The 10,994-nt window shown below is 35.7% G+C and overlaps 1 protein-coding gene across 10 annotated transcripts in view; it reads right to left on the bottom strand.

The window, feature by feature from the left end:
• Cyld (CYLD lysine 63 deubiquitinase) overlaps positions 1–10,994 on the bottom strand; it is a 52,138-nt gene that overhangs the window by 31,566 nt on the left and 9,578 nt on the right. For all 10 annotated transcript variants that reach the window (XM_021220468.2, XM_029532436.1, XM_029532434.1 and 7 more), the window contains 2 exons: positions 10,199–10,501; positions 7,823–7,928 (listed from right to left, as the gene is read on the bottom strand). In XM_021220468.2, coding sequence (XP_021076127.1) covers positions 7,823–7,928; positions 10,199–10,501 — 409 coding nt within the window. The remainder of the gene's footprint in view (positions 1–7,822; positions 7,929–10,198; positions 10,502–10,994) is intronic.

Genomic DNA, 10,994 nt, shown 5'->3' with positions numbered 1-10,994 from the left:
CCCTTAAAATATATATATATATATATATATATATATATATATGTTGGATTACAAACATCCATACATACGTATTAGGCTTAATGGCTTAAATCTGAAGAAAACTTAAATATGATATGGTTGACATGGTGAGGAATAAATTAGCAGACAATTTTCTTAAGATTGAAATTATCATGATTAAAGATATTCAAGGATATAAGTCCACCCCAAAGCAAACCAAAATGCACATAGTAACCCTATTCATAATAACTAATGGCTAAAACCAATCTATTCTATAGAACAAATAAACATTGAGGGATATAAAATTGTGAGCTGAAGATAAAGGTCTGTGGTAGAGCACTTGCCAGCACACCCAAAGCCTTGGGTTCGACCCTGCACCACAAGAAAACAACAGATAGAGTTCACTAAAAATGTGTCTACTAATACAGCTTACTACTACATAACAATAAAATGGAGCAAACCACCACTACACACATGAACACTGCTGAGCAAAAGAAACCAGACCTCAAGTATACATAGTATACACATAGCAGGACTGCATTCAAAATGATAAAACTAGGAATTTAATCATTACTCTTTTTGGTCTGTAAGGAAAAAGAAAAGAGTATTTTTGGAGATTCTTGGGCTGAAAATCCTAAACAACAAAAGAGTGAACAAGTTATTCAAACAGAAGGTCTATAAATTTGAATAGCCCATTAAATTAAGAGGGATCGTTTAAATGATGTATTATTCAACATCATCTAGCATGGTACACAATTCAAACACAAATGAGGATTTAACATGTAACAAAAATGAGGGTATTATACAACCCTCATGTGCAGGGATGCTATGCATAGCAATTATCTAAAAATCTCTGTAAGTTTGGATGACTAATCAGAATATTTTAAATAACTGTATATAATAACTGTATCTGTAAGGGACCTTACAGGTAACATCAGAATTGCCTTCTGAGTTCTGATTCTTCAAACCATCCTTCCCTTGGGCTCTAACTGTCTCCCATGACCAGAAGTCCTTCCTATATAGAAGAAATTACAGAATAGGCAAACTTGGAGAAACAGAAAGCATCTTCACAGTTGCCAAGGTCTGGAGAGAAAGCTGCTATTGGGAGTGGGTAACAGTTTCATTCTGGGATGATAAAAATTCCTAGAGCTACACAACAGCAATAGATGTATGATATTCTAAATACACAATATTGATGGATTATGTTTTAATGGAGTAATATAGTGGTACATGAATTACATTTCATGTTTAAAACTAAGAAAAACTTCCAAATATAGAACTAAGTAAAATTTGTTGGACTTAATCCCCAAAGCAAACCTTGTGAAGAGGATGAGACTAGGAGAAAATACTTGTAAATCATATTCAACAAAGAACTGGTGTCTAGAATACATTTTTTTTTATTATATAAAAATAAATAACTCAATTAGAACCTGGCCAAAACAAATAAAAATGTATTTTACTGAAGAATATAAGCATAGTACATAAAAACATTAAAAGATGTTCAGTATCCTGAGCTATTAAGGAAACAAAACTGCAATGAACTATCACCACATATTTCTCAGAACAGCTAACATGAAAAGCAGCCATGCTGAGGGGGATGTAGAAAGACTTGATCATTTGCATAGTTCCAATGGTCATGTGACACATATAGTAGTCACTCTATGAGACAGTGTAGCAGATTTTTACAAAAGCTTATTGTAAAGAATAGTGGTACTCTGTGAGGGTAGATGAGTTCCTCCCAGTGCTAAGGGTGTGAGCTACTTCCTTTTGAGTTGCTGTTGCTGTGAGTTGCCTACCAGATCTATATGGTAAGCTCTTATTGCTGAAGATATCACATGCTGTGTTCACAGAGCATACAGAAATCAAGCTGGAAATGAGCCGAGGCCTTCCTCTCTGCTATCTATCCCTTATAGTGCAGAAAATGTAATGTAGGCTGCTAGGGGGAACTAGCAGTCAAGTCATATTCAGCTATTTGCCCTGTGTATAACAACACTGACCAGCCAGATGAGCTCACTAGTACAACAGTGGCAAGTGTATAGGGGGAACCAACAGTTTCCTGATTAGGTTTGGGGCCTACTTTACAGGAGTGGATCTCATCAATCAAATGCCCATGGGTAAGGAGGTCATAAGACCTAATACTAAAATTACTGCTGTTGTTGTGTTAAATGGATATGATGTGGCCCATAACGTGCCTTCTAAATAACTTATGTTTATGCCCACAGGGTAGCTGTCATTTTGGTCAGAGAAGCTTCCTACTGCAGTGATCAAAATACTGAGAACAAATAGTTGTTTAAAGTCCAACTGCAAATGGTACATCTATATCATCCTTTCCAAGGCTCAGGGAACACTGCATTCAAAGGTGGAAGGTCTATAAGAGCTGGAAGAAGCAGAGAAGCATGTGGAGTGCTGACTTCCAGGTTGCTGCACTCTTGAACTTACAGCAGCTATGATACCTTAAACAAGATGTACACGTGATTAGGCTTGTCATGGAAAGGGAAGGGAATCATGAAGTCCCTCCCTCCCTAAGGATTTATACATTGTTAATGGTTTATAGGAAAGGGCGAGCAACCCTAATGAAACTCATCAAGTCTCTCTCTCTCACACACACACAAACACAAACACACACACACAGAGGCATTAAAGTGGGACTAGTGGGGAAAAGGAGGATTAGTGGAGCTGAGAGGGGTCGAGAAGATAACTGGGTAATCATGGTTGAAATTCATGATGTACATGTATGAAAATATAATGTATTATTATAATATTATTATGTATAATTAATACTAATAAAAACATTTTTAAAAACTTACTATGGAAATAACATGATCTAAAACTACACAAAGAAAAATATACATTTTCTTCGTATTTCTACATATTTTCTGCCAGAAAAATTAAGATCTGAATTCAAATCTCAGCATACAATGCTCATTAAAGCATTGCTCATGATGACCCCAACTTAAATGTACTTCAATGGGGACTCATTAAATGAACAGTACACCCAAAACAAGGACTATATTAGCAATTAAAAGGAAAAGACAACTTATTCAGCATGGATACTTTCCAGAGAATTATGGTGGATAAAAAGTCAATCAGGAATCCCCCACACCATGTCCTATACAAATTCACTAACATAGAACTTTTCTGAAATGGCAACTTCAAGAAACAAAGAACAGACTGGTGTTTGCAGATGTTCCCTCTCCCAGCAGCTACCAAGTGCTTCAGTGCTTCAGCTGGTGGTGGGATTTCAGACCTACTATCCCCTCCTTCCATGCTAGGATTTTGTCTGGTTTGAGACTGTATGGGTCTTGTCCATGTTGACACAACTCATGTGAGATTATATATACAACTGCCCTGCTTATCCAGAAAATTCTGTTTTCTTGAAGTCAACCTCTACTGCTGGTTCTTAAAACCTGCTTGCCCTCTCCTCTGTAAAGTTCCCTGAGTCTTGATGGGGGAGGTACAAGAAGTATGTTCCCACTTAAGGCTGAGTGCTCCACTGTCTCTTGTTCTTTGTACTCTGACCAGTTGAGGGTCTCTGTCAGTGGCCATCTAGTGCACTAAGAAGCTTTCCTGATGAGAGGTGAAATGGAGCAATTGTAGCTCAACAAAACTGTTACCTTTTTAAAGAGCATGAACTATGAAGACATGCAAAACACACACACCCCAAGAATAAAAAAGAAATCATGAGCTTGGGATCAGCCTCGGAAGAAAAGGTTCCCACTAAACAACTTCCTTTTTAAATTTCTGTGAATATGCATAAACTGTGCGGTCTGAGTTGTTTAACTGTATTAAACTCAACCTTCACAACTAAAATACAGAGAGAGAGCTCAACAAGCAGAAATGTATTACTTTAGGAGTGTCACAAAAAGACTTCATCACCACTTCACAAACTTGGATGTGTTAATGCTTTGGGTCATCACAAACAGCAGGGCAAAGAGGGACATTTCTTTTTTAAGAGGGACATTTTTATAGGAGGCTGAAGCAAAGGTATGGAGACACCAACAGTAAGAAACACTTCACTGGGAAGAATTCTTTCCAAGTCTCACCATCTATTCAGCTGCCTGAAAAGGAATCTTTCCTACGTGCTGGAAATGTTAATTCTGTCCCACAAATAGAGGCAATTGAGCAAGAAAAAAATAAATAAACTAAGGAACTAAAGGAGACTCTTCATGCTTTTTACCCCTCAAGAAAAGAGTGTTAATGATACAAAAGATATAGATGAAAGCTTATTCAGATTAAATTAATTTTCATCTAAACAACTTTACTTTTTAAAAGTCTATTTGCAAGCTTTATCTTGTTGGCAAATAAGTATAATTTATGTGTATAAAAGCAGTATCATTCTTAATCATCTTCTATTCAAGATTTATGAATATCAATAGTTTTGAAAGAGAAAAGGCATTCTTTTCCTTTCTCATGACTGCTCTAAACCAGCACTGATGTTAATAACAAGCAAGGATCTTCAAGATCCCTGTCACAGGACTCTTACATCATGAAACTTATGTGGTTTTTCTCTTGTTGTTGATGGTTTTGCTATTTTAATTCTATATCAGTATTTAAATAAAATATAATTTAAATGTTTTTAATATAAGTACTATAAAAAAGGAAAAACAAATTTTACTTGTAAGGATAAATCCCAACTCCAACATAGAGAAAATAAAAATGGCTTTTTTTTTCTACTCTCTTTTCCATTTCTTATGTGCAACTGCAGAATCTAAGACAATTCACATTTCAAATAAATTTAGAGGTGAATATGTTATTTATATACATATCATATAATATATGTTTAAATAAAGAAAAGCAGCTGAAGCATAGGGGGAGGGTAGAATATTTCAAATCTTTTTCTTCTACAGGAGAATGAAAATAACACAGCCAGGTCTGCATATGTGAGCTTTATGGCTCAGGGATCTTCTTCCTTCTTTAATGGTAATACCAACTTAATTGTTTCCCCAATCCCACAACTTTATATAGTGTATATCATTCAGCTATAAAATACAAAACTCAAAAGCATTGCAATTAAGATAGCTAAAGATGACAGTTACATTAACTCAAAAAATGTCATGGGTTTTAAGGTTTCAAAAACACCATTGGATGGTCCCCTAGGGGGAAAAATTCCTTAAAAAATAAAATGCCCAAGACATATCTTTTTGCTAACTGAAGTGAAATTTCACTAGAAGATATGATTGTACAGAAGCAGTATTACCTAGAATTAGCTCCCCTATAAAAATTCACAAATAATAAAAGAAAAAATGACAAGGACTTCTCAGCCATCAAGCAAGTTAGCATTATAAAATTAGCACAGCTCTCCAAATGTATTTAGACAGGGCCTCTCAATTCAGCTCTACTAAAATTGGAGGCCCAATTATTTCTTGTGTGGCTGCTTAAGTGTCTCATGGAGAGATCTACAGGAACACATGGAAGTGACAGGACATACCCCAATTCTCCTACCCTTGTTTTACAATTCTCTAGCCTGGTACCATCTAACTGATCATAGATCCTACTCATAGATTGTCTATCGCCATTCATTAAAATGAAAGCTTGGCATAAGAATTATTTTTAAAATTTAATTTAATATGTGTATGTGCCTGAGTGCCTGCATGTGCATGTGTTCGTGAATGTATGTGTGTGTTCAGAGGTCAAGGGCAATCTGCAGAAGTCACTCTCTACGTTTACCACGTGAGTTCCAGGAATTAGGTTGGCTTGAAGGCAAATGCCCTTACCCACTGAGCCATCTTGCTGGCCCTAATATTACTTCTCTTCAGTACTAGGACTTGAACTTACAGCTTTGCTCATGTTAGGCAAGTGCTCTATCACAGAGCTACACTCCAGTCCCAATAATTCTTACCTGCTTTGCCTCTGACAATATCCATATCTAAAGAAGACTATGTAAGGGCTTGCTACTATCTGAATGGTGTTTTATATTGCTGTTTTTTTTAAAACAATAAGCACTCACTATAACATTAAAAAGTATTTCAACTCACAAACTTCCTAAACTATACTGTCTATAAAACAAGCATGACAAAGTAAATACCACTAAATAAAATATGAACACACATACATGCTTTCCCCTGAATATTCACCATTTGTTTCAAAAAGGTTGAGCAAGGAATTTGGAATGGGGGACCCAAGAGGAGTTGGGTGGGGGTGTTATAATCAAAATATATTATATGTATGAAAATTCTCAAAGAATTAATAACAAATATATCTTGAAAGAAATCAAAAGTAAAGTATGACAAATTTTTAATAGCAAAATTGAAATAAAGCTGTTACACCAATCTCACACCTCTTGCTACAAAACTAAAAGCTATGTGGGAAATACGTTCAAACTGTAAAATAAGTATTTATGCCTTGACACCAACAGGGGGTTAGGAAGGACAGAGTGTAGCCCAGGAGCCTTCATTTCCCATTTCTCTGAAACAAGAAATTCAGGACTGAAAATAAGCTATAGAAAAAAAACTCAAAAACATTTTATGTTAACATTATAACATTACCAATAATGGAAAAACACTAGGCAGAAAAAAAAATAGTTTGCTGCTCACTTATGATTCTTACTATAGTAAAACTATCTTTTATAGAGCCAGAAACAAAATACATCTCCATAGAAACAATATCCCCTAGCATATTTCTTAGCAAATGCATAAGAAATATATCTTTTATGCATTTCTTCATAATGCAAAAAGAACACTCTGAGAATAAGAGATCTGCTGGAAGACTGGAGAGATGATAAGCAGACAGGGATGGACAGAAACTTCAGCTCTGCCACTTACATCATTTCATCACAGACAATCCAAGTCTGATTTGAGCCACAGTTTTGCTTTGTTACTTTTGCTGTTTGTTCTGTTTTACATTTTAAATCAGCAAAAAAATTATCAAGACCTATTTTATAAATTGGTTTAGAACATAAAGATAGCATATAAACCATCTAATTCCAGGCCTAGCACATTCTGCTATTCATAGTTACAAAACATTCAGTAACATCCCCATCTCTGAATGCCTGCCTCTCTTGGCTCTACTGCACTAGCCTACCACTGGGAATTCTAACAGCCAGGGCTGGTGTTGCTACTACCACTGCCAATTATCTCATAGCAGCCAAGGAAGACACTTATTTGAAGCAAAATGAAAGGTTCTGAAGCTTTGCAGAGGTTTTTGGTGGTGGTGGTGGTGGTTTTCTCGTTTGGTGTTAAGGTCACAGGCTGTGCTCTATCTCAGAGGTAAAGAGTTTTACTGCGGTGGCACTTGTACCACATGTGTAAGACTCTGGGTTCCATCCCCAGAAATAAATGTTCATTGCCTTTACCCACTGAGCCATCTTGTTTGTCCTGATTATTACTTCTGTAATGATACATAATAAAATTATGTAATGTTTCTGACCACAGTCATGAAGCATGATCTATCATAATGCCATCTTAAAACAAAAAGAACTTCAGCCATCATTTAACAAGAATCCCGAATCTACTGTGGAGTGTAGATGAGGTAACCAATCTTTCTTTACAGGATCCTACTTTCAACTCTTACTCCAACAGGCAGCAGTTTTTTGTATTTTTGAACCTTCCAATTATAAGAAAGGTTTTTTTTCTCTATTAGAATGTCTAGGATCCTAGACAACAATATAACAGATAATTTATAAATTTCACTCAGTACTTTTATAAAAACTACTTTCAGAAATAAACCTTTATTGCTTTTGTTTGAGTTAAATAAAGGATATTCTATTTAATGACAATTCTGCCTTATAAAACTCAATTTCAAAAGACCCATCTTAAAGTATATATTTCCATTCTCATAACAAAACGCGCATTAGAAACTGTCTCCTGAATACATAAGGAAAACATACCTGGGATGATGTCATTGATGTGCAGGAGAATTGTACTTTCAACACTTGCAAAACTACAGAGCTGTACTCCATCAAACCTTCCATCCCAGTTGCCAATAGGGTTATCCTTGAAATGACATACAAAGTAAGCCTTTAAGCCCTCCTCAATTAAATGAAAACATGAACATCTCCATTTCTTATAAAAGAAATCTGCTAAATTATTTTACATTGAGAACTTTTAACTATTTTGCCCAAAAGAAAGATTATTAGAAACAGCTGCTAAAGTAACAAGGTTTTATAATAACAACAATAATAATGTTATAGAAAACACACAGAAAAACAGTTTAAAGTATTTTTCATACTTTAATCTGTATTAATAACACCACCTGAGGTTTAAAGTGACACTGTATGCATATGAAAATTCACTAGGAATGCATTATTTAACTCAGAAACCTACCCTTAAAAGTTAATCACACATTTATATCCCTGGACACTTGGCTCATCTGAATAACTATATGACTTCCTATAGCAGAATGATAAGTTATTCCAGATTTTTTTACATGTATGAGTGCTCTGCTACATGTATACCTAAATGCTAGAAAAGAGCACCAGATCCTTTATAGGTGGCCAGAAGCCACCATATAAACCTCTGAAACTCAGGACCCCTGCAAGTGCAGCCAGTGCTCCTAACCGCTGAGCCATCTCTCCAGCCCTCAGAATTCTTTTGTCATTTGTAGATATACAAAACTTTCCCCAAAATGGAGATTTTCTAAGTTATATTCTACTGTGTCACCAGCCACATGGGTTGTTGAAGAGGTACAGACAGATGAGCCAGTGCAACAACTGCTCTGAGCAGAGGTGTATGTGTAAAGTGTCCCTGGAAACATAAGGCATGAAAAAAGTCACAGTTGAAGAACTTCTCAATAAGCCTAATGACAGTGTTTGGAAGTGACTCTTGCATAAATCAGATGGTGATGGACACAACATGGGTGGACCTGGCAGGCAAGCCTTAAGACAGCCTGCGTGAGCTAAACAAGATGATCCCCTAGGCCACCATCATGGGAGGAGAGGACCCAAATAGTTCCTGTCACAATGAAAACCTGGGCCAAAGAATCTATATGGAGACTGAGTCCAAAGATTATTGGCCTGCTTTCTGCAACCTTCTCTCTGCCCAGCCCACAACTTCTCCTCTGAAACACTAAACTCACATTTAAAGAATACTGGTTTTAATTATTAGCAATTCTGTGAAGCCCACAGGTCTCACTCTGGCTCTAATCTCACATAGTAAGAGTCTAGCAAGTTTTTATTTTATACCTAACTGGTGAGCATCCAACACAATTTCTAAGCACAAAGTAACAAGAACATGCTAGAAACATCTGTGCCCCACCATTTCTTTACAGTATTTCTGAATAAATAAAAATGATTACTAAAAACAGACCACTATGTGAGCCCACTGTTCATATCCTCTCACAATACATCCTGGAGTTGATATTATAAAGAAATCTCTATCCATAATGAACTTTTGCCCATATTTTCAATCTATAATAAAAATGTTCTCAACCTCTTTCTTCTCACTCTCTTAGTGCTACAAGTATTAACAAGTATGATTATTCAGTAATAAAAATGAGTGACACGAACAGAAAAGGCGAGTGTATGACCTCACTGAGGTGCCTGCAGACTGGTACAAAGACTGTAGCTAACAGGCATGGACAAACTGGCCAGAATGTATTTAATAAGAAGAGTTCCCTGTGAGACGATAGGAAAGTCCAGTAGACAGACCATGGAAAAGGCATAATGAGAACATACCAAATGCCACTGAACTGTTCTCTAACTATACTTAAGTTAGACATATTCTCCTATTTGACATATCTGACCACAATAAAAAAAAAAAAACAGTTTTAAACGGTACAAATCATGTGGGAATTCTCAATGCAGTGCAGTTCTTTTCTTAGTTATTTTTTATTAATGACTTTTTACTTTCATTATTATCAGAGAAATCAATAAAACTTTATTAAATATATACAAAGCATGTACAAAAAATCTTTTTAAATTAAAGGAAAATACAATATCATACATTTGGGCTTGGTTAGGGAAGTGTCAGTTCCTTTTATTAGTCTGCTTTGGTTTGATTTTTGTTTTTGTCTACTGGTCAATTATAATAAGGAAAATTTAAAGACTGAGAACATTCTCCTAATTTATTAAAACTGGAAAAAGATGTAGTAGATGCATTCTGTGTCTGCTCATATGTCCTATTTCAATGTTCCTGGACCAAAGATAAACTGAACTGTCTTCTTTAAAGTGTTATACATTAATTCATTTTAAGTATTCAACTTAAGCCTAAATTAGCAATGAAACTAATACATATATTCACAATAATACAATCCAAAATTTTCTTACCATGTCCACACCAACAAAATATCCTAGACTCTCTTTTCCTGGTAAAACATCACAGAATATTACTGTTCCAGATTCTATACTTTCTCCAACCTTCAAAGAAACTCTGGAATTTATTTCCAAAGGGGGAGGTTCAACCTGCATTGTATCTCCTGGGCCTGCAAAATCACTTTCCAATCCATTGTCATCATCTTCTATAAGTTCCAGTTTGTCCAATGCAACAAACACACCACAGTCTTCATCACACTGGAAAAGCTGCTTCCCTTGATAAACCCCATCCGTGAAACCTTGACCACGACCTTCTTCCTAAAGAGATATAGAAAAATATATAGAAAGATTATTCATTAAAGTGGTTACAGGACAATTACTTTGGAAAAACTCTAAATTACACACATAATAAGAAATACCATGACTGAAATTTACAGTAGAATTCTACCGTAATTTTTGTCATTATACCTTAGGCGAAGAGCATCATTTGCTCCATTTACTGAGAAAGAGCTGTATGCCATCCACTGTAATAGTGTACCCTAGACACACTCCAAGTCATGTGCTATAAGCACTTCATAGAGGAGAAATAGATTCAGAGAGCCGGATAGAGGCTGGTTAAGTAGCATGGCAGCCCTGCTAGTATAAACTATAACTGGCTGTCAAAACCTAACTATCTCACTGTTGAAAAACCAATCAAGAAGCAAATAAAGCCTTCTACTCACAAGAATGTGAGAGTGTGGCACTGCTGAGAACCAATACTCAGTTTGGAAATACTCAAAAAAAAAATTTAGGTATGTATCCAACAGAAATA

Source organism: Mus pahari, chromosome 20, assembly GCF_900095145.1.
Source record: "Mus pahari chromosome 20, PAHARI_EIJ_v1.1, whole genome shotgun sequence".
NCBI classification, from domain to species: domain Eukaryota; kingdom Metazoa; phylum Chordata; class Mammalia; order Rodentia; family Muridae; genus Mus; species Mus pahari.
This window is presented reverse-complemented; position numbering and strand designations above follow the sequence as displayed.